This window comes from Mesoplodon bidens (genome assembly GCF_964165515.1).
Source record: "Mesoplodon bidens genome assembly, chromosome: 7".
NCBI classification, from domain to species: Eukaryota; Metazoa; Chordata; class Mammalia; order Artiodactyla; family Ziphiidae; genus Mesoplodon; species Mesoplodon bidens.
In genome coordinates this window covers 32,541,488-32,567,335 of record NC_138164.1, presented here as the reverse complement: position 1 = coordinate 32,567,335, position 25,848 = coordinate 32,541,488, and the positions used below count along the sequence as shown (strand labels likewise).

Here is a 25,848-nt window from a genome sequence, read left to right as displayed (position 1 = left end):
AAATGGACTAAATGCTCCCACCAAAAGACACACATTGGCTGAATGGATACAAAAACAAGACCCATATATATGCTGTCTACAAGAGACCCACTTCAGACCTAGAGACACATACAGACTGAAAGTAAGGGGATGGAAAAAGATATTCCATGCAAATGGAAATCAAAAGAAAGCTGGAGTAGCAATTCTCATATCAGACAAAATAGACTTTAAAATAAAGACTACTAGAAGAGACAAAGAAGGACACTACATAATGATCAAGGGATCGTTCCAAGAAGAAGATATAACAATTGTAAATATTTATGCACCAAACATAGGAGCACCTCACTACATAAGGCAAATACTAACAGCCATAAGAGGAGAAATCGACAGTAACACAATCATAGTAGGGGACTTTAACACCCCACTTTCACCAATGGACAGATCATGCAAAATGAAAATAAATAAGGAAACACAAGCTTTAAATGATACATTAAACAAGATGGACTTAATTGATATTTATAGGACATTCCATTCAAAAACAACAGAATACACATTTTTCTCAAGTGCTCATGGAACATTTTCCAGGATAGATCATATCTTGGGTCACAAATCAAGCCTTCGTAAATTTAAGAAAATTGAAATTGTATCAAGTATCTTTTCCGACCACAATGCTATGAGACTAGATATCAATTACAGGAAAAGAGCTCTAAAAAATACAAACACATGGAGGCTAAACAATACACTACTTAATAACGAAGTGATCACTGAAGAAATCTAAGAGGAAATTAAAAAATACCTAGAAACAAATGACAATGGAGACACGACGACCCAAAACCTAAGGGATGCAGCAAAAGCAGTTCTAAGGGGGAAGTTTATAGCAATACAATCCCACCTTAAGAAACAGGAAACATCTCGAGTAAACAACCTAACCTTGCACCTAAAGCAATTAGAGAAAGAAGAACAAAAACATCCCAAAGTTAGCAGAAGGAAAGAAATCATAAAAATCAGATCGGAAATAAATAAAGAAGAAATGAAGGAAACGATAGCAAACATCAATAAAACTAAAAGCTAGTTCTTTGAGAAGGTAAACAAAATTGATAAACCATTAGCCAGACTCATCAAGAAAAAAAGGGAGAAGACTCAAATCAATAGAATTAGAAATGAAAAAGGAGAAGTAACAACTGACACTGCAGAAATACAAAAGATCATGAGAGATTACTATAAGCAACTCTATGCCAATAAAATGGACAACCTGGAAGAAATGGACAAATTCTTGGAAAAGCACAACCTGCCAAGACTGAATCAGGAAGAAATAGAAAATATGAACAGACCAATCACAAGCACTGAAATTGAAACTGTGATAAAAAATCTTCCAACAAACAAAAGCCCAGGACCAGATGGCTTCACAGGCAAATTCTATCAAGCATTTAGAGAAGAGCTAACACCTATCCTTCTGAAACTCTTCCAAAATATAGCAGAGGGAGGAACACTCACAAACTCATTCTACGAGGCCACCATCACCTTGATACCAAAACCAGACAAGGATGTCACAAAGAAAGAAAACTACAGGCCAATATCACTGATGAACATAGATGCAAAAATCCTCAACAAAATACTAGCAAACAGAATCCAACAGCACATTAAAAGGATCATACACCATGATCAAGTGGGGTTTATTCCAGGAATGCAAGGATTCTTCAATATACGCAAATCAATCAACGTGATACACCATATTAACAAATTGAAGGAGAAAAACCATATGATCATCTCAATAGATGCAGAGAAAGCTTTTGACAAAATTCAACACCGATTTATGATAAAAAACCCTGCAGAAAGTAGGCATAGAGGGAACTTTCCTCAACATCATAAAGGCCATATATGAGAAACCCACAGCCAACATCGTCCTCAATGGTGAAAAACTGAAACCATTTCCACTAAGATCAGGAACAAGACAAGGTTGCCCACTCTCACCACTCTTATTCAACCTAGTTTTGGAAGTTTTAGCCACAGCAATCAGAGAAGAAAAGGAAATAAAAGGAATCCAAATTGGAAAAGAAGAAGTAAAGCTGTCACTGTTTGCAGATGACATGATACTATACATAGAGAATCCTAAAGATGCTACGAGAAAACTACTAGAGCTAATCAATGAATTTGGTAAAGTAGCAGGATACAAAATTAATGCACAGAAATCTCTGGCATTCCTATATACTAATGATGAAAAATCTGAAAATGAAATCAAATAAACACTCCCATTTACCATTGCAACAAAAAGAATAAAATATCTAGGAATAAACGTACCTAAGGAGACCAAAGACCTGTATGCAGAAAATTATAAGACACTGATGAAAGAAATTAAAGATGATACAAATAGATGGAGAGATGTACCATGTTCTTGGATTGGAAGAATCAACATTGTGAAAATGACTCTACTACACAAAGCAATCTACAGATTCAATGCAATCCCTATCAAACTACCACTGGCATTTTTCACAGAAGTAGAACAAAAAATTTCACAATTTGTATGGAAACACAAAAGACCCCGAATAGCCAAAGCAATCTTGAGAACGAAAAATGGAGCTGGAGGAATCAGGCTCCCTGACTTCAGACTATACTACAAAGCTACAGTAATCAAGACAGTATGGTACTGGCACAAAAACAGAAAGATAGATCAATGGAACAGGATAGAAAGCTCAGAGATAAACCCACGGACATATGGTCACCTTTTCTTTGATAAAGGAGGCAGGAATGTACAGTGGAGAAAGGACAGTCTCTTCAATAAGTGGTACTGGGAAAACTGGATAGGGACATGTAAATGTATGAGATTAGATCATTCCCTAACACCATACACAAAAATAAGCTCAAAATGGATTAAAGACCTAAATGTAAGGCCAGACACTATCAAACTCTTAGAGGAAAACATAGGCAGAACACTCTATGACATAAATCACAGCAAGATCCTTTTGGACTCACCTCCTAGAGAAATGGAAATAAAGACAAAAATAAACACATGGGACCTAATGAAACTTAAAAGCTTTTGCACAGCAAAGGAAACCATAAACAAGATCAAAAGACAACCCTCAGAATGGGAGAAAATATTTGCAAATGAAGCAACTGACAAAGGATTAATCTCCAAAATTTATAAGCAGCTCATGCAGCTCAATAAGAAAAAAACAAACAACCCAATCCAAAAATGGGCAGAAGACCTAAATAGACATTTCTCCACAGAAGATATACAGACTGCCAACAAACACATGAAAGGATGCTCAACATCTTTACTCATTAGAGAAATGCAAATCAAAACTACAATGAGATATCATCTCACACCAGTGAGAATGGCCATCATCAAAAAATCTAGAAACAATAAATGCTGGAGAGGGTGTGGAAAAAAGGGAACAGTCTTGCACTGCTGGTGGGAATGTGAATTGGTACAGCCGCTATGGAGAACCGTATGGAGGTTCCTTAAAAAACTAAAAATAGAACTACCATATGACCCAGCAATCCCACTACTGGGCATATACCCTGAGAAAACCATAATTCAAAAAGAGACATGTATCAAAATGTTCATAGAAGCCCTATTTACAATAGCCCAGAGATGGAAACAACCTAAGTGTCCATCATCGGATGAATGGGTAAAGATGATGTGGCACATATATACAATGGAATATTACTCAGCCATAAAAAGAAATGAAATTGAGCTATTTGTAATGAGGTGGATAGACCTAGAGTCTGTCATACAGAGTGAAGTATGTCAGAAAGAGAAAGACAAATACTGTATGCTAACACATATATTTGGAATTAAAGAAAAAAAAATGTCATGAAGAGCATAGGGGTAAGACAGGAATAAAGACACAGACCTACTAGAGAATGGACTTGAGGATATGGGGAGAGGGAAGGGTAAGCTGTGACAAAGTGAAAGAGCGGCATGGACATATATACACTACCAAACGTAAGGTAGATAGCTAGTGGGAAGCAGCCGCATAGCACAGGGAGATCAGCTTGGTGCTTTGTGACCGCCTGGAGGGGTGGGATAGGGAGGGTGGGAGGGACTCGCAAAAGGGAGGGGATATGGAAACATATGTATATGTATAACTGATTAAATTTGTTATAAAGCAAAAAATTAAAAAAATAAAAAATAAATAGAAAGGAAAAAAAAAAGAAGTAAAAGCAGTCATACTTTTATTATTAACCATAAAAAATAACTATATCACACCTCCAGCTAAAAAAATTAGAGTACAATAATAAATGTGCTAATCAAGAAATAGGAATAAGGAAATAAAAAATAGAAATTCTAAAACACACACTAAAAATTATAAATTAAAAAATGTTTTTTTAAAGACCAGTAAAAGAGACAAGCCTTTGACAAAACTAATCATTGTCACTAACATTTATTGGGTACTCACTAATTGCAATGTATTTTGCTAAGCAGTTTATAAAAACTTAGCTCACTTAACACTCAAAGTGATGTTATGAGAATTATTCATTCATTTATTTCATAAACATTTATTAACTACCAACTATGTGCCCAGCACGCTATGAGACACTGTGGACATACTGCTGAACAAGAGAAATGATGCCTCTGCCCTCAAGATATTTTCATTGTGAAAGAACAAATAAACACCCTAATTTTACAGTTGGGGAAGCCAGATCATAGAACTTAGATAACTTTCTTAAGGTTACATAGCATCTTTGTCTTTGAATTTTATTGTATTTCCTGGTATATCGTGCCCTTAACCAACACAGAATGCTTAAAAGGGGAGGGGGTGATATTGTGAAAGCACATACTCAAACCATTAAAATTGTAAAGAAGATACAAATATTATCACCATATTATTGCAAACAATTTTTTACCTACTTGCTCTGTGCCAGGTAGTAGTTTAAATCATTAAATGTTTATAATTACCCTCTGAACTACATATTATTATTTCTACCATATTTTACATTTGGGGTAACTGAAGAAATGAAATGAGATATTAAAAAACTTGTAGTTGCATGTGAATCAAAACTACAATGAGGTATCACCTCACGCTGGTGAGAATGGCCATTATCAAAAAAGCTAGAAACAATAAATGCTGGAAAGGGAATGGTGAAAAGGGAACCCTCCTCTACTGTTGGTGGGAATGTAAATTGATACAACCATGATGGAAAACAGTATGGAAGTTCCTTAAAAAAGTAAAAATAGAACTACCATATAACCCAGAAATCCCACTACTTGGCATATACCCTGAGAAAACCATAATTCAAAAAGAGGTATGCACCACAATGTTCATTGCAGCACTATTTACAATAGCCAGGACATGGAACCAACCTAAATGTCCATTGACAGATGAATGGATAAAGAAGATGTGGCACATATATACAATGGAATATTACTCAGCTGTAAAAAGAAATGAAATTGAGTAATTTGTGGTGAGGTGGATGGACTTAGAGTCTGTCATACAGAGTGAAGTAAGTCAGAAAGAGAAAAACAAATACTGTGTGCTAACACATATATATGGAATCTAAAAAAAAAAAAAAAAAAAAAGTGGTACTGTTGAACCTAGTTGCAGGCCAGTAATAAAGAGGTAGACATAGAGAATGGGCTTGATGACATGGGGTGGGAGAGTGAAGTTGGGATGATGTGAGAGTAGCATCAACATATAAACACTACTGAGTGTAAAATAGTTAGCTACCGGGAAGCAGCAGCATAGCAAAGGGAGATTGACTTGGTGCTTTGCCATGATGTAGGGGGTGGAATGAGGAGGATGGGAGGGAGGCTCAAGAAGGAAGGGATATGGGGACATGTGTATGCATATGGCTGATTCACTTTGTTGTGCAAAAGAAACTGACACAGTATTGTGAAGCAATTATACTCGAGTAAAGATCTATTTTTAAAAAAAATCTTGTAGTTGCAGGGCTGTTTTTATCCTGGGAAGTCTGGATATAGAATACAGGCTTATCTACTACTAAAACATGTGACCACTTATGATGGAAGAATTTTTTAAACCTTTAAACAAGTGGTATTTATATAACTCACTACTAAAACATTGAAATTATGGATGAAATACTTGATTTTCTAGGGAAGCATGAATTGCCAAAGTTGACACAAGCAAAAATTTATATACAAATAATTAAAGAAAACATGGAAGAAATTGAAAACACTTTAAAAAAACTAACTCTACTGATGGTGGCAGGTGAGGTGAGTTTTTGTGAGTCCTATCAGTGTTCTAAGGAACATATAATTTCTCTACTACTTAAGCTATCAGAACAGGAGATAGGAATGTTCTGGCATGTTTACCAAGCTATCACCCATCACTATGATACCAAATCTGTCAATGCTAGCTTGTAAACAAAGCAACCATTAACTCACTAACAAATATGCACACATGCAAATCAACAAACCAAATGAGTACAAACAATCTCACCTTTGAATATAGATGCAAAAATCTTAAATTTAAAAATATATCAAATCCATTCTTGTACACATTAAAAGAATGATATATCAGGCCAATGTAAGTGTTATTTGAAAATGCAAGGTTCAGTTTTCCTGGATATTGAAGCAAAAATTGTCAACTCTAGCACAGCAGTTTCAATTCTATGTTTTATTCCTAAGAAACAAATAAGAAAAGTTTTAAAAAATAAACAGGGTGTTTATCATAACATTGTTTATAATAGTGAATATTGTTATTGCTCCAGTCAGGAAAATTAGTGGAAAATATCCTACATTTAGCAATTATAATCCATCATAAAATGTTACAAAACATCCAAGTAGTATACACAAAGCACTTTGATGTTTAAAAGAAAAAAAAATCCCAGCCGACTGCACAAATAAGGAAAGACTTTACTGAAGAGGAGGCATTTAGAATGGGTCTCAAATAATTAGTAGCATTTTAACAGATATTACTGGGAACACACAAAGTTGTGTTTCTGGGTCAGGAGATATGGAAGGAAGTAGTGAGAAATCGAACTGAAAAAGCAGACTGGGTCCAGAGCATAAAGTACATTAAATGTAGATAGTAATAAATAAACCAGTGGAACAGAACTGTGAAGCCCAAAACAGACTTAAGCATGTGAGACCCAATTATATAACAAAGGCAACATTCCAAAAATTGTTGGAAAAGGAGTTTTAAGGGTGCTAAAATAATTAGTTACACTTCCTATTTCACATCAAAAACATGAATATAATCCAGATGGATTAAAGATCCAACTGCTTAAAAATAATTTTTAAAAAATGCTACCAGAAACCCTGAAGGAAATATGGACATAAACTTGGGTTTACAGATAATTTTACAAGCAAACAAAAATTCAGAAGTCATGAAGGAAACTCCAAAATGTTTGTTTCTCCCAAAAATATTTATAAAATTTTGTCATAGATACCATCATAAACTATCAATACACTGAGAAAGAATTTTTCTGAGAAACAAAGTCATAATAGTCCTAATACACAAAGAACTCTAAGAAATTAAACAATGCAAACAGGCAAATAGAAAAGTGAAAGAAATAATTGAAAAATAACATAAGCAAACAATTTACAAAAAAGCAGATTCAAATAGTCAATATAATTATCAAAGATGTTCAACTTTCTTAGAGTCCAGAGAAATTTTAACAGAATGCCACTTTTAACCTTTCAATGTTGACAAAAATTAAACAGACTGATCACATAATGTGGTGGCAAAGATATGGGAAAACAGTCTCATATATTAATTATAGGTGTGGAAACTGCTACTATATTTATGGAAAACTATCTGGCAGTACTTATTAAAATGAAAAATGTGCATGCCCTTTGATCTATCAATTCCACTTTTGTGAATGCTGTAGAAAATGAAAAGCAATGGTATATGATATATGTACAAGGTTGCTTATAGAAATATTATTTCTTAGTAGCAAAAAAAAAAAGGAAAAAGATTGGGACTATGCTGAATGTCTAACAAGAGGGGATGGTTGATTAAATTCTGATACATCTATACAAGGAAATAATATGCAGCTATTAGCTGGAATAAGTCAGGAGTTGGTCTTGGATTTGATATTTTATTAATAAAATATCTCATCATATGTGTTTATATATGCATCACCATGACAAGGTGGGAAATTACTTGCTAACTGTATTTCTTTTTGCAGAAAGAAGACACTTGAAGGGGTGGGAGCAAAAAAGTTCTTAATTCACTTTTCCTGACACTTTTGTTCAACTTTTATAATAAGCATATATTATTTTGGAATTTATCCAAGTTACTTTTGCCATTTAAACAAATTTACAAAGTTAAAAAAATAAAGTATAATATATATGAATATATATATATATATATATATATATATATATATATATATATATATATATATATATATATAATAAAGTCTCTGAATTGCTTTCCTGAAATATGAAAGAAAAGGAAACTATCCTCCTTGTAATCTAACTGCTTACCAGACGATCCACGTGGAAAGTGAAGTATATCAACCAGCACATGGTCCTTAATTGTGATGACACTTTATCACACTCAGCCTATTAAGTGCTTAAATTACCAGATAACAGAATCTATGTTATTAATAGTGGAAAGTGTGTTAATGGTATTTTCCTTCCCTATTGTAGCCCAGTTCCAACTATCACATGGATGAAGGTTAATGGTTATATTCCTGGTAAAGCACGTCTGCGTAAATCTCAGGCAGTACTGGAAATACCCAATGTGCAGCTGGACGATGCAGGCATATATGAGTGCCGAGCTGAAAACTCACGTGGAAAAAATTCCTTTCGTGGACAATTACAAGTATACAGTAAGTGTTTTCAGCAAAAATGGATGTTCTAGTCCCAAGAGTCAAACTGAAAATACAAACTAATTTGAACTAAATATTGCTTGTTAGCTACATTAAAAAAAATGAGTAATAATTTATAATCATGTTTCTTTTACATGGCAAAGCATCAGATAAAATTACCTGCACACAGAAATGCTTTAAATTAAAAATGAATGGGGAATTATAAGGTTCTTTGTACAACATAAAGAATTGATAACCTTAAAAATGAGATACATTCCCAGTACCAAAGCCATCCTCTAAGTTACAAATCTTGTAACATTTATTAACTTATTCTTGCCCGTGGCCTGAATCAGAAGTCACAATTAATGCCCATGAACAAAATCCTACTTGTCATTTTTCCTTGTAAGTAAAAATTTATTGGAACACAGCCTCACCCCTTTGTTTACATATTGCCTAGGTCAGCTTTTGCACTCATAAGGCAGAATTAAGTAATTGAGACTGAGATCAGCTGACTTGCAAAGCCTCAAATATTTGCTATCTCATCCTTACAGACAAAATTTGCTGCCCCTACTCTAAATGCATGCATCTGTATAATAAATAAACTTCACAGCCTACAAGTGTTTATATTGTCCAAAAATTTCAGAGATAACAAGTTATGTGTAAAATTGGGAAAATCTACTTCAAAAATATGTACAATATCATTTTTACTTCTATGAATCACAAATTGTACTTTTCATATTTACTGCTTTTCATATTTGCTTTTATAATATACATTATACATAAAGGGTAAGTGATAATATCCTTATTTCTCAGATGAAGACACTAAAAAACAGAAGAAAACTATAATGCAGAGCACTGATACAAGCAAATACAGATGTTTCCAATATGAAATTAAACAAATTTCATATTCAACTGAATCTGTCAGCAGCTATAACTGTCACTGTATCTCAAGATCAGTTCTTCTAAAAAACTTAGTGTTCTTCTTAGGGACTTTAAAAAGTATTTTGAAATATTAATATCTGAATTCAACCAGTTTTCCTTTTCTTATTTGTAACAACTCCTTTAGAAATTCAGCACTCCAACCAACTTGACTATGCCATGCACATTTTGTTAATTCACTCATTAATTCAACTAATGTTTATTTAGTGGCTATTACTTCACTACATGCTAGTAATAGAGATTTGAAGGAGCTCTTGGTCCACTAGACCAGATGAAAAGCAAACCCCACATAAGGCAGAGCATGTTATCTGTTGTGATGAAAGCATGTGCAAAGGACTATGGAAGCACAGGGTCCACTTCATTCTACTGGGATGATTCAGGAAAGCATTCCAGAGAATTTGTACCTTAAGGGCTATACCACCCACCAGTGGTCTGGCAGCCAGCTGGGTCAGGACCCAGCACCTACCATCAGCAGGCTGGCCCCAGTCCCAGGACACCCCAGGGCCACATAACCAGCTACCAACCAGTGGGTCAGTGTCAGCCCTGTGTCACCAGGCCATGAAGCCAGCCATGCTGGGACCCAGGCACTCACTCCAGCAGGCCAGCAGCCACTGTATAAGGTAGGGCCAGAGAGCAAATGAGGCAGAAATAAATTAAATAGTGGCTATAAAACAATTTTAAAAAATCAATGAAACTAAGAGCTGGTATTTTGAAAAGATAAGCAAAGTTGATAAACCTTTAGCTAGACTCATCAAGAAAAAAGGGAGCCCATATAAATTAAATCAGAAATGAAAAAGAAGTTACAGCCAACACCACAGTAATACAAAGTATCATAAGAGATTACTACAAACAATTATATTCCAGTAAGATGGACAATGTAGAAGAAACAGATAAATTTCTGGAAATGTACAATCTCCCAAGAATGAATCAGGAAGAAATAGAAAATATGAACAGACAAATTTCCAGTAATGAAACTGAATCAACAATTAAAAAAAAAAAAAAGAAAGCTTCCAGAAAACAAAAGTCCAGTACCAGATGGCCTCACATGTGAAGTCTATCAAAAATTTAAAGAAGAGTTAACATCTATACTTCTCAAACTATTCCAAAAATTTGCAGAGAAAGAAATGCTTCTGCATTCATTCTTCAAGGCCAATATCACCCTGATACCAAAACCAGACAAAGATATCACAAACACACACAAAATTTTAGGCTAATATCATTGATGAACATAGGTTTACATATTGTCAACAAAAAATTAACAAATTGAATTCAACAATACATTAAAAGGATCATATACTATGATCCACTGGGACTTACCCCAGGGATGCAAGGATGGTTCAACATCCACAAATCAATCAATATGATATACCACCTTAACAAATTGAACAATACAACTCAAATGATCATCTCAATAGAAAAAGCTTTTGACAAAACTCAGCATAAATTTATGATGAAAACTCAACAAAGTGGTTATAGAGGGAACATATCTCAACATGATAAAGGCTATATATGACAATCCCACAACTAACACCATACTCATTGTGGAAAGCTAAAAGTATTTTCCGTCAGATCGGGAACAGGACAACGATGCCTACTCTTGGCATTTTTATTCAAAATAGTGTTGGAAGTCCTAGCCACAGCAATCAGAAAATAAAAAGAAATAAAAGAAATACAAATTGGAAAAGAAGTAAAACTTTGCAAAAGACAGGATACTTTATAGATAAAATCCTAAAGACACCACTCCAAAACTGTTACAACTTATCAATGAATTCAATAAAATTGCAAGATACAAAATTAATATACGGAAATCTGTTGCATTTCTAAATAAAAACTAACTGCAAACTCTCAGAAAGAAAAATTATGAAAATAATCCCATTTATCATCACATCAAAAAGAGTCAAATACCTAGGAATAAATCTAACTAAGGATGTAAAAACCTATACTTGGAACATTATAAGACACTGATGAAAGAAATTGAACACAACACAAACAAATGGAAAAGTATAACATGCTCAAAGTTTGAAAGAATTAATATTGTTAAAATGAACATATTACCCAAGGCAATCTACAGATTCAATGAAACTCCTATCAAAATATCAAAGGCATTTTTTTACAGAACTAGAACAAATAATTCTAAAATTTGTATGAAAACACAAAAGACCCCAAACAGCAAAATCAATCTTGAGAAAGAAGAACCAAGCTGGCAGTATCACAATCCTTGATTTCAAACTATACTACAAAGCTCCAGTAATCAAAACACTACAGTACTGGCACAGAAACACACACCTAGATCAATGGAAAAGAATAGAGATCCCAGAAGTGAACCCACATGTACATGGTCAATTAATCTATGACAAAGGAGTCAAGAATATAAAATGAGGAAAAAAAATCCTCTTCAATAAAGGGTGTTGGAAAAATTGGACAGCCACATAAGAAAGAGTCCAACTGGACTATTTTCTCACCCCTTACACAAAAATAAAATCAAAATTAATTAAAGACGTAAATGTAAGACCTGAAACTATAAAACTCCTAGAAGAAAACAGAGACAGTATGATATTTGACATAAGTCTTAGCAATATTTTTTTTGGATCAGTCTTTTCAGGCAAGGGAAACAAAAGCAATTTTAAAAATGGAACTAAATCGGGCTTCCCTGGTGGTGCAGTGGTTGAGAGTCTGCCTGCCGATGCAGGGGACAGGGGTTCATGCCCTGTTCCGGGAAGATCCCACATGCCGCCGAGTGGCTAGGCCCGTGAGCCATGGCCGCTGAGCCTGCGTTTCCGGAACCTGTGCTCCGCAACAGGAGAGGCCACAAGAGTGAGAGGCCTGCGTACCAAAAAAAAAAAAACAAACAAAAAAAAACTATATCAAACTAAAATGCCTTTGCACAGTAAAGGAAACTATCAAAAAGGCTGCCAACTGAGTAGGATATTTGCAAATGATACAGCTGATAAGGAGTTATAAACCAAAATATGCAAAAAACTCATACAACTCAACATCAAAAAAACAAACAACCCAGATAAAAAATGGGCAGAGGGCCTGAATAGACATTTTTTCAAAGAAGATGTGCATATAGCCAACAGGCACATGAAAAGATGTTCAACATCTCTAGTCATCGGGGAAATGCAAATCAAACCAACAATGAGCATCACCTCAGACCTGTCAGAGTGGCTATTATCAACAAACAACAAATAATTGTTGGTAAAGATGTGGAGAAAAGGGAACCCTCATGCACTGTTGGTGGGAATATAAATTGGTGTATCCACTGTGGAAAACGGTATGGAGGTTCCTCAAAAAATTTAAAAATAAAACTACTGCATGATTCAACAATTCTACTCCTGGGTATTTATTCAAAGAAATGAAAACAATAATTGGAAAATAAATATGCACCCCTATGTTTATTGCAGCATTATTTACAATAGCCAAGATATGGAAGCAATCTAAGCACTCATTTATAGATTAATGGATAAAAATCATGTGAGATTATATATATATATATATATATAATGGACTAATACTCAGCCTAAAAAAAAAGAATGAAATCTTGCCATCTGCAACAACAAGGGTAGACCTAGAGGGTATTATGCTAAGGGAAATACATCATAGAAAGACAAGTAGCATATGATTTCACTTATATGTGTAATCCAAAAAACAAAATAAATGAACAGACATAAAACAGAAACAGAGTCATAGGTACAGAGAACAAACAGGTGGTTGCCAGAGGGGAGAGGGGTGGAGGAATGAAAGAAATAGATGAGGGAGATTAAGAGGTACAAACTTAAAAAAATATTTGACAATGGAGGAAAGACACTTTAACCATATCTTACAGATTTCATACAATTGCAATGTTATCTTTCTGATAAAGAAATTTTTCTCTGTTGTAATTTTGAAAGCTTATATTTTTATGTATATATTTATAATGCACTAGAATGCTAATAAATATAGAACAATTTTATAGCAAATTAAATTTTAATTTACAAATTATTTTTTCCAGAGCTATTCAGGTTCTATCAGAAAATAAAAAAAGCAGAGCAGTTATTCAATAAACTCACATGTTTTATTACTTCAATCCATGCTAAAGCTGCTTTAGTATTTGGAAGAAATGATACCTCTAAGCCTTCTTACTAAACAAGTTCCAGTGCTCTCCATGGGGAGAGTCTAGCCACTTACTACAAAGTGGGTAAATCAACAAGATTTGCTTCATTTAGATTATCAGAACATTATAACTGCTATATTTTTTTACACAGGAAATAGAGTGCTGTGTGTAATGTTATGCTGTGTTTCTTCCAAACACCAATAGTTAATGCATAAGAATTTGTGAATATTCCATATGAATCTTGAGCTTGGTGAAGTATTTGAGAAATGATATCACCCTTATTTAATGCTTAAACTCTTACAGCATACCCACACTGGGTAGCAAAACTGAATGATACTCAGTTAGACAGCGGGAGCCCTCTCCGATGGGAATGTAAGGCTACTGGAAAGCCCAGACCCACATACCGTTGGCTGAAGAATGGAATACCCCTCTTGCTTCAGGTACTGTTGGTAATCTCATCCTGTTCCAGTGTAATTTTAGAAGGATTTCACAAAGGACAAGCTATCTTCCTTTAGTCTTATTGAAAGCCATTTCTTAAGTATCCCTTATATTTGGAATAAGAAAAATAACATATATAAACAAGATTTTCTTTTTATTTTAATTGCCTCATTCCTTTTTTGAGTAATATATCACTTCTTTAAATTTTATTCTATCCTATAAATTCATTCAAAAATATCAGTGATGATCATAGATGTATTGCCATTTCCAGCAGACTTTTAGACCTCATCTAGTTTATTGCTGTCACTTTGCAGATAATGGAGTTATCTCCAAGAAGTAAAGTGACTTGCCCAAGATCATATATCTAGTAAGAGATGAGATTAGAAGAGAATCCTAGTCTTCTGTGTCCTGGGCACGTTCTTCACAACATCCTACTACATACTGACAATTTTATTTTTAGTAAATCTATTACATGCTTTTATTTTACTTTTTATTTTTTAACATCTTTATTGGAGTATAATTGCTTTACAATGGTGTGTTAGTTTCTGCTGTATAACAAAGTGAATCAGCTATACATTTACATATATCCCCATATCTCCTCCTTCTTGTGTCTACCTCCCACCCTCCCTATCCCACCCCTCTAGGAGGTCAAAAAGCACGGAGCTGATCTCCCTGTGCTATGCGGCTGCTTCCCACTAGCTATCTGTTTTACATTTGGTAGTGTATATATGTCCATGCCACTCTTTCACTTCATTGCAGCTTAAACTTCCTCCTCCCCGTGTCCTCAAAACAACTTAATACCTAGTGAATTTGATAATAAATCTATTACTATTTAAAATAAGAATAATTGTTATAATTTCAACGCTTTCCCTTGTTATGCCCTTTCCAGGAAGGAGGGCAAAAGGGGAATAGTTCACTATTTATAGACAAAAGAGAGAGAAAGTTTGAAATTCCAAACACAGCTTCTGCCCAGGTCCTGCCATTACCAAAGGATCTCATCTGACATTTGCCTGTTTGGGCTTTGATTTGCTCTTTTGTAAAATGAAGAGATTGAATCAGATCATCCCCACAGTCCCATCCACCTCCAATATTCCCTTATTCTAAAACCAGTTAGTCCAAAACAGAACACAGTTACGCAGAAAGACAGACACAAATACAAAGAACAATAGAGCTGTTAAGGAAAACTGAGGGGGAGAGAGTGGGAATCCTGAGATACTTGTTCATTGCCTGTCTCTCTCTAATTCTCTGGGATATCAGGTAAACGTTGAGATGGGATCTGTGCTAGTTGTATTTTCAACTCCCACAACCAAGTAAAGTGAATTCCACTGGCAGATAATAGTCTGTTAAGTGAATGGGTTAATTTTTAAAATGATGTCAAATTTCTTGGCATCTTCGTTGATAGATAATCAAAGCACTGCTCACTAAAATTAAAATAATGATTTGTTTGACATTAAGTAGATAAGACACCTGGTTGTTTAACGGCATTTTAAATTTAAAATTTGCTTTTCAAATGTGTTCTTGGACTCAGTTTACCTCAGTTTGCTCATGCTCAATCCTCTGTCTCCTGTATTGTTTCATCTGATCAGTTTACATTTTCTGACCAATAGTTCTGTACAGAATCCAGTTGCAGGGCAGTTTTTGTGTGTGTGTGTGTGTGTGTTACTGTGTTGGGAAGTGAGAGAAAAGGCAAATTTCTGACCAGATTAATATAGTAAAGAGATCTTGTGATGACCTGGTCTATATTTAACCTTGATCCCATGTATATACAGTCTCGATCCTTCTACCATTTGAACTCCTGTTTCTCCTCTGTAAAATGAATTCAAATAAAAGCAGTATCAGCTGATTTTATTTCATAAGCTTAACTAGCATACCAAACAAAAGCAGCTTATTTCAAAAACATAACCAAAAGTAAAACTCATAAGTATAACTACAGGAAAATATAGTTATAATTTCATTTCTGACTGAGAAATAGTTGTATTTTACATAAAGATATTATATTAGAATAATGAACAGAAGATTTGTGTTCCTAAGTTGTCAAATAATGTTCAATTGCATTAATCAGAGGCTTTTTGTCTTGATATAGGAGAGCATAACTGTAAAATCTCTATGATTTGTTCACTTTCTGTATCTATTTTTTTTTATTCCATTACAGAGTAGGATTGAGATGTTTAATGGAGTATTGATGATCCACAATGTGAATCAATCAGATGCTGGAATGTATCAGTGTTTGGCTGAAAATAAATATGGAGCCATTTATGGGAGTGCTGAGCTGAAGATTCTAGGTATGCAATTTCTAAGTAAATAAAGAGGAAAAAAATGTTGCTGCTTTTCATGCTCTAATTCTTACTATACTGAAGGTTTATGATGTGATCATAAAAACCTATTTTATGGTTTGAAAAGAAATACTATGTCTTGCTTATATGTATTTTTTTAAGCTTGAGGAGACAAGTATACATGGTGTACAGTTTGTCCCATAACTTTCTATAAGATTTTCTCTAATTTGAGTTTTAATCCTAAGAGGTTTATGCAATATGTCTTTTCTACGGCATTAAAAAAATCATATAAGAAAAGTATGTTAACTTTCAAGGAAGAATGATTTAAGGGTAGGGAATCAGAATGTATGTTTTCAACACAGCAGTGCTTAATATTCTCCCAAGCAGCTCCTACCTACCAGTAGGTATGTGGCTCCTGCAAGGTGGGACTCCTAAGTAAATCACCCTCTCTTGAAGGGTCATCAACCATTGTCACCCTTCCAGGTTGATGAAAGCCCTTCTGAAGCCAGGACAGCAAGCTCCTAGTGTTACAGTCTTGAGAATATAACCACAACACTAACACTACTTCACTCTTTACTACAAGAAAAATTCAGTCCAGGGGAATAAGCTACCCAGATTGAGCATGGTTCAGTTTCTGGAATGGATTTTACTTTTTCCCACTCTCATGATTTTCTAAGCTTTTGTTCTGGGATGATTATAATACAAAGAGAGAGACATAGATGATCTTAATGCACCATCTCCCAAACGTGAACAGGAACCTAAGTGTGCTTTGTACTTTCCACTGACCCAAAGCACAACATTAACAGAAACACCCAAGATCTCTGGAATCTGAAAATGCACCATTCACATATCAGCTGTGTGATAAATCAAAACCATAAATCAAATTGAATAATGAAGGTTTACATTTGAAATTTCTTCACATTATCACAAATCCATCCAAAATAGATATAGGAGTCCACGTTTCAATGTCGTACATACTAACCAATCAAATATTAATGTACTTTCCTGTAAGCTCATACTCCAACATTTCTGAATTAAAAAGCTGATTCAGCTTTCACCTAGTTAATGTTTTATCCAGAAACACTCTCAAATGTGTCCCTTTCTCATTCACTAGACATATTTTCAAAATTATGTTTAATAAGGTATATTCCCAGTAGGCAACCAAAAATATCACCTGCAATCTTCCTATAAATTCCTTAACTTTTCTTTCAACTTTTTAATCCATCTCAATTTGTACCTTTTTTGTGTGTGTTGCATCTTTTACTGTTGTGTGCCATGCATTATACTGATATGTGATGGACATAAAAAACTTATGAAATATTCATAAAATTGTCATATTGGCATAAATAAATGTCTCAGATACAGTAAACTTGTATACATATTTCCAGTTTCTCTTTTAGATTCAAAGGTGACTTTTTTGTTTGTTTGTTTTTGTCTCTCTGTCATGTGTTGTTTTAGTCCAGCATTCTCAACCACAGCTACCTACTGGAATTTCCTGGGAAGTTTAATCAAAACTGTCTTAAAATGATCAGGCCTAGATGAATAATTGCAAACAATGAAATAAAATTTTAATTGAAATTTAAATAATTCAATTTCTTAAAAATATATTTCTTTCAAAACTACATTTAATTTTGTATACTATTAAAATAAAATATGCATTGAGACTCATAGATAGGAAATGGGCTACACAGGATTGCCTTCTATGCAGATAACCTCCATTTTTCCAAAGGAAGCCCAAAATATAGACTTCTGTGTCCAGCCCCTTGACCTTTTGTCCAAAGTGCTCATTAGTCTTTCACAATTAAAGTTGATAATCATAATTAAAGCATCTCATTCTTTGAAACAGCCTTTGTCTCTGGGCCCCACAATTGTATGGAACTATCACCTGCTGATGGAAAGAAAAGCCAATAAGATAGCTACTAAATAATAATAAATTAAATTTCAAGTTAGTGCCTTTTACATGTGTAGATATCCTATGATTTTATTAGAAATGTATTCCAAAGATAAAGTTGCCAAATCTTGGTGAATCATCCATTAGAGGTTATTGTCATTGCTTGTGGTAGAACTAACCTTTTACTTTTTCACAGCTTCAGCTCCCACTTTTACACTGAATCAACTGAAGAAAACAATAATTATTACTAAAGGCCAAGAAATCATCATAGAATGCAAACCCCAAGGCTCTCCAAAACCAACCATCACTTGGAAGAAGGGAGAAAAAGCAGTTAGAGAGAATAAAAGGTTAGAAGTCTATTTCATAATTCAAACTTAATATCAGACTTTTTGAATGCAGATGATACAAACAAAGTATATGTCTTGCCATAATTGTGAGATATATGTCATGAAATGACTGAACTATGGTTTTGTCTACATAATGATTAAAAAAAATCAAGTTATAAAGTTATAAAGAAAAATGTTATACCTCAATATAGCTAGACTTCTTTGCTTCAGTGGTGTTTCAGCACCCGTTGGGAATTTCACCAGGTTATGAAGAAAGCAAGCACTTTCATTAAGTTAGTAATTTTTGGCTTTCATTTGCATCTGCAGATTTGCGGATCCACAAGTTATCTATGATAATTTTTAGAGATCGAGTTTTCATTTCCATGTTAATATTTAAAATAATATAAATATACCATGGATCTTCTGGATCATCACTTTATGACAGAATACTTCCAAGTGAAATTTGTGCCGAAGTTTGCATTTTTGTTTTCAATCACACTGATGCAAAATACTATAGAATTATTTCAATTGCCACAGGCAAATGAGAAATGTTCAGAAAACTATTTAACGTATAAAGGTTTGTCTTTGGTATGTAAAGCCAAAGGATACCACAGGAATACAAATGGGGAAAAGTGATGAGAGAATCAAATAGTTGCATGACAGTCTATATATGGGAAATTTGAAAGTCCCATGCTTTACCAATCATTATCATGTGATGTTTTAACTTTGGCATAATATTATCCTCCATTCTGTTAAAATAATGTTGTGTATGTTGTTTTACAGTTTTGTTTTTCATTTGATCTATAAAGATAAGGAGTTTATGTTTTGTTTTATGTTTGGCTGTCTGTAAACATATAGCTAAAATAATTTAAGCCAGCATTAGGGGTCCATTTAAGCAATTCTTTAAGTAATTTTGGAATATTTTGAAATACTTGAAAAATTTCTTTAGAAAATATATATATTTTTCCCATTCAATTCTGAGAAACATTGTTTTAAATTGCTTGTCTCTGATGAAATAATTTATGAATGATTGGATTCCATCAAGGCCCAAGAACCTACAATGCCTGGAAAAGGTGATAACCTAGAATTGACATGGGTCATAATGGACATTTTGTTTTGAAAATATTTTCTCTTTCTTAGTGGGGGTAGTGTTGGGCAGCAAATCACACACTGTGAGATCAGCATTGCATTTCGTTGAATTGCATTTGGTTGAATTATATATGGTCGAATTGAATTTTTTTGGATTATTGCTCAGAAATATGAAAAAAAACTGACACAAATCATTCATTAAAGCAGAAGAAAATTAATTCATCAAATACCAGTAAGAACATATTTACATTGCTTGGTTATCATTTTTTCTGAATGTATTAAAATTTTTCATATCATCAAAATATATATGCCATATTAGTACAAGCCATTCCATTTGAAATGCATTACTTTGTTTTATGTTTGTGGATGGCATGTGAGCCTTGTCTTATTTATTTCAGTTCACCATATAATGTTCCTCATCAACTATTCATAGACATCACATTGAGTTTAAAAATGTAGCATCTCTTTTGTCAAAGCAAAAGTACTGAGAGAGGAACGGGATTATGGGTTTTCTATTACAACAGATATGAGCATAATAACCTTTTTATTTGCCAGAAATTAAAAAGTATATTTGTGAATTTTCCATTTTTCTTGCTCACTTTTCTATTCACTGCTAACCCCTTGGGTTAGTGAGACAAATACAATGGCTTCAAACTCAGATCACTCAATTTTTCCAGATCTAAATATTTCTGGTCAAAGTGCTATTTAGGAAAAAGGCTGGAAAGTGTTTTTATTTAAGTAAAAGGAAGATTTGGACACAATTACTTAGCATTGTGTTACCCTGATATGTTTATATCATAATAGGTTGGTAAACTGGTTTAATTTAATAACAAAGATCAAAGGTAATAGTGCATTTTTATATTTTTTTGGGCCACATCTGCACGATATGCAAGATCTTAGTTCCCTGACCAAGGATTCAACCCATGCCCCATGCAGTGGAAGCACAGAGTCTTAACCACTGGGCCACCAGGGAAGTTCCAAAAGGGCATTTTTATTCTTAAAAATTGACAGGACCACTTGCAAAATATAATTTTTAGTTGTGTACAATTTACTACCACACTGAGACTTCAGGTCTCATAAAAAATACAATCTAGTTGGGTATAAAAAAATAAATGTTCAAATATTAAAATAAGAGGCTAAGATTTAATTAACAATAGAAAGAATTCCACAAAGTAGTATAAGAAGACACACATAGATATTTGGACAACTGTACATTCTAAAAATATGAATGGAAACTTGAAACTTAAGATTTTAATTATATGTATTATACATTCTTTAAAATAGCATCTCAGTTTCACATGACAACTTATTTTCTTACATATATTTTAGATCGTTTTTCTCTGTTACAAAGCACCTCAACCATTTGTAAGAATTGTAAATATAAGCTTAAGTGGAAAGGGAGATGTTAGAAAACTGTTAAGGCTTTGAAAACTTTGGGTCATATGTATTTCACATGGGGCTACAGATTCAAATCATAGTTTATTTTGTTGTAATATAAGTATATTCACCATTCATGTTATCTTCATCAAGTATGTCCCCCACTCATGCAACATACACCTGGGAAAAAAATGTTAAACGAATAGCTTTGCCCTTCATTCATAATCTTCACAGTTATTTGGAGTCTTTCCAAATTAAAGATTGAAACAGCAAATGGCATTTTCCTACCTGGGCAAATAAAGACTAGTATTACATTGGGTAAAAGGTTTTAAAGTAATAATATATCATAAGAAGAACATTTAAGTGTGAGAAACATATCCCAAAGCATAAAATTGTGTCCAGAGCAATAGCATAAAAATGTAATAAAAGCTTTCTAATTGCAGAAAAAAATGTTACCTAATCATCTGAAAACATGTCAGAAACTCAAAAAGGTGAATTTAAATCTAGCATTAATTTCAATTTAACTCTAAACTGTAAATGCAATGTTATAACAACTGGAGGTTAATAGTCAGTCATTTGTTTTATCAATACAGTGTCAAACAATTTATTAGCTTACCTTTTCTGCCACATTTTCATGGAATGTTCCCAAATTCAGTTTAATTTTGTTTGTTTTGGGAGGGATACTTCAAAGTGCAGACTTTTTTGAATTTATCTGTTTCACTAAAGAAATACAGAAACCATTATTCTAAAGTTTAAAATTTAGTAAGGAATAACTAGAACACAACATGAATTTTAGAAGAAATATGATTAACAAATAAGTTGTCTGATTATACGTTACAAAATATTTCATTCATTTGGCCCTAAATGATACATCTAAAGTATGTAAGAAAATTGATTATATTAGAGTTTGAGATTTGCTTTTAGTCATTTTTTGTTTATATTACAGAATGAGTTGTTTATATCAGAAAATGATCAGTATGAACTGCTGTTCAAACATTAAATCATATTATTATTAATAATGATGATGATTACTCATAAGTCTGTAACATTTATGATTTACAGAGCACTTTAACATTGTGGGTAACAGAACCCAGTGTGTAAAACAGGAAGACTATGAGTTTTCAACAAGTTACTTAGTTTTCTTACTTATAAAATTGGAATCTAAAAGAGTAACCTTGTTGGGTTCTGAAAAATAAATGAAATTTTGTGTGTAAAATACATTGGCTGGCGTATGGCATTTAGTAAGTGCTCAATGAATGTTACCATGGTGATGAAGTTGTTGCTGCTGAAGTTGACAGTGGTGGTGTCGGTGATGATGATGGTATCATTTGAGCCTTTGAATCTTTGCATACTGGTCTCAATTTTTTGTTATCAATAGTTCTGAAAAACTTTAACACTTTCCTATCCTTTTTCTACCAATTAAGGGAAACATACCTGAACTAAGTTATTATCTGGCATTAAAGGAGTCTTTTGGGCCTTCCATGTGACAAATTTGTTAATCTGAGTCCCTAAATTGACATTCTTTGTCCATCACACCCCAAACCTCCATTTCTTGGCATCTATTCCTGGTGTGGCCATTCTTACCAATCTTACCTACTCCTAGTTCAGCATCATTGAGATAATTTCTGAACTAGCAGGTGGAATAGTTGCTTGTTCCATGATCAGTATTTTAGGCCATGTGAATATACATATAGATAAATATACATGGGGAGTTAATGGAAATAGAGAAAAAGATTTTAAAACTATATTTATTTTTTCTTTTAAGAAATCTCTTGGTTTTGCCCCATTTCTTTTAAAGATCACCAGCACATATCCACTTAAGTTCCTTTATCAATCATGTCCATTTTCATACTAAAAGGAATTTGCTCCAGGAGTACTAAGACATGAAACAGTCCATGGGGATTTTCTCCTCTAGTATACTTTCATTCAGAATGTTCTGCTCATCAACCTCATATTAGATTTTCACTTCAGCTCATTATTTCCATTACTTGGCCATTAACTTTTGTTAAAATATAATCACCCAGAGGCACTCCAGCAGTGCACAAATATTAAGCTTGCATTATTCCTTGTTCATTTCCTGTACTTTTTGTGGACAAAGACAATTTTGGCTGAAATGAAGAATACATAGCTTTTGGTAAAGGCACGATTTGTTTTGTTTCCTTTTCATCTGCACATATATAAACTGTTTTTGCAATGCATAGAATATGCCATACATGTTTTAAAAATTATTGACAATTATTGGAATAAGTACCAATTTTTATTTCTAGACAGCAGTGGTGGGTACCACTTACAGAGATAATAGACTATAAATTCAGATGGGTGTTGAAGAAACCCTGCATCCCAAAATATAAAAAAATATCCTATGGAGGGGCAGTATTATAGCGTAATTTTTCTTTTATGGGTCTATAATCTAAGGAAAGACTTGTCCAAAATCCCTTGTAATAATCCCCTCCTCACCAAAGGAGCTTCAGAACGGCGAAGTTTCCAACTTACTCATTTAACACGCAGAGAAAATCGCACTTGGAGTGCCCATTAGTTGACTTCTAGTGGGAATTCATGTTGTGTTTATTAGGCAACAATGATCAGGCTCACATACTGACTCACAGACATATGGAAAAATATATTCTTAGCACAAGCCCTGAAGGACACTGTTACTGAGGGGAAAACAGGGTCTTCTTTCATTTCCTAAGGAAAAAGAGGAATTCATGGGTATAATTAAGGTCTTGTTTCTGTCCCTTTATTTCCATCTACATGCTGTGTCTGCTAATGAACAAGCTGTTTCGTTGTTTCCTCTGCGACAATGTATTTTACATATTAAGAACATAAAACAATATAGACCCTAGGTATCTTGCTTTTTTCAGGGTCTAAGAAATGTATAATGAGAGGAAATGAGCATTCATATATCAAGAATATATCAGTTGACTTCCTTTATTAATTAAAATCTATGCTTTCAAAGGAAATAAAATAAAATAACATTTATCTAAGGGAAGAGAAGGTTGATAGCTGATTTCATAAGTTTTAATATGTGTGAACTGCTTGCAATCTACAATGTTTTATCTACTATGTTTATCAGGGACTGTGAATTGCTGTTCCAGAGGCCCACCAAGCTTAAGGGGATGAGGAGGAAATGGCCTTACATTCATTATGGAGGGGTTAGGATGCTGACTTCCTGGTTTCAAAAGCTAACTGCAGAAGGTTCTGCCTAATTAAACTTCTCTTTAAAATGTTAGCAAAACACTAAAGAGGAAAAAATGCAAAACCATAGGAGCATTGGAAATTAACCAATGTATATGAACAAATTTTTGGCCTCTAGGAAGAATCATGCCTTTAAGTAAAAATGGGCTCAATTAAGAAATGCTCAAGGGCTATTAAATATTAAAACCTAGGTCCCTGAAACTACAAATAAATCAATATAAGAAATCAAAAGGGAGTATTCCACTAACCGCCTTCCACCCTCCAAAGTATTTTATATTTAACTACTCTGAACACTCATAATTCCCCAAAGCAGGTTATTCATTTTCTCACCTTGTAAACTTTACTCAAACTTTTCCCTTCTCTCTCCTTCCCTTCCTTGTAGCATGCTGGTCAACCTCAATAACACTTGAAACCCTAACTCAAAAGACAGAACTCTCTTCTTATGATTTCTTACCATTGGAAATGCTCAAGCAGATACAATAATCAAGAAGCTGTAGTTAGTAGGAAGTTAGATAAATGATGTAACTCAACTTCTAACTTTTAATTTAGTTCCCAACATGTGCCAATTCACAACCCTCTGATTTAGATATTGTCATCTCTAATATATCAATTTTGAAACTTAAAGAGATTAAATGACTTGTTCAAGGTCATCCATCATAAAGCTGAGCTTTAAAAATCAGGCTGATGCTAGTCAATGATTCTCTGACAATCTTTAATAGTCAGATTGTCTAGCAGTGACAATCTACATGGAGAATAGTGATTGAATACCTTCTTAGTGTCCATGATGTTTCTGATAATTCTGATTCACCTTCCCTGTCTATACTCAAAAGCTGCATGAACAACGTCATAGGCAGTTTTCACACACACACACACACACATACACACACTGACAAATATTCAGAAAATCCTCCAAATAAATAACTAAATTTGAATCTAATGTTCCTTCCAACAAAAGCCATGGAGCCAAACTAAAAACCAAGAGACACAGTGGTCAAAATTTCACCTTGCTTTTATTTTTTTTCTTTCTCCATCTTACCTTATGATAAACTAGACCACATAGGTATTGATTGACAATCCAGTTATAAGAAATATTATTTGTTCTTTAGTTTCAGTGGCACATTGATCAATTGATCAAGTGGTATAGAAAAAATAATTATAAAGATACCATTATTGTGATGCTTCTGGGCTGTGCTCGAATATTTTTCCCATTGTAGATCTCCCTTATTTTGAGGGATACCCAATGTTTCTAAACTTGGTCTTCCTCAGAAAATGAATCACCCCAAATTATTCAAACTTATTGAGTAACAATGTGCTCACACTATGTCAAATAGTTGAATGGGAATGGAAGATCAAAAGAATTCTCACATTTTCAGATGATTCCATTTTCAAAAGTATGTTTAGATAATATAATAATGACATGAATATTCAAATTAATGACATTCATTTAAAGACAAAACATGCATGTAAGAAAGCTTCAAATTATCTGTTCCTAACATTTCCCAAATTTAAGGTCATGGAAAATCTAAA

At 33.7% G+C, this 25,848-nt stretch overlaps 1 protein-coding gene across 3 annotated transcripts in view; it reads left to right on the top strand.

The window, feature by feature from the left end:
- CNTN5 (contactin 5) overlaps nucleotides 1–25,848 on the top strand; it is a gene marked incomplete at both ends in the record, with an annotated part of 849,213 nt that overhangs the window by 517,164 nt on the left and 306,201 nt on the right. For all 3 annotated transcript variants that reach the window (XM_081239350.1, XM_081239349.1, XM_081239348.1), the window contains 4 exons: nucleotides 8,540–8,721; nucleotides 14,036–14,172; nucleotides 16,323–16,452; nucleotides 18,531–18,681. In XM_081239350.1, coding sequence (XP_081095476.1) covers nucleotides 8,540–8,721; nucleotides 14,036–14,172; nucleotides 16,323–16,452; nucleotides 18,531–18,681 — 600 coding nt within the window. The remainder of the gene's footprint in view (nucleotides 1–8,539; nucleotides 8,722–14,035; nucleotides 14,173–16,322; nucleotides 16,453–18,530; nucleotides 18,682–25,848) is intronic.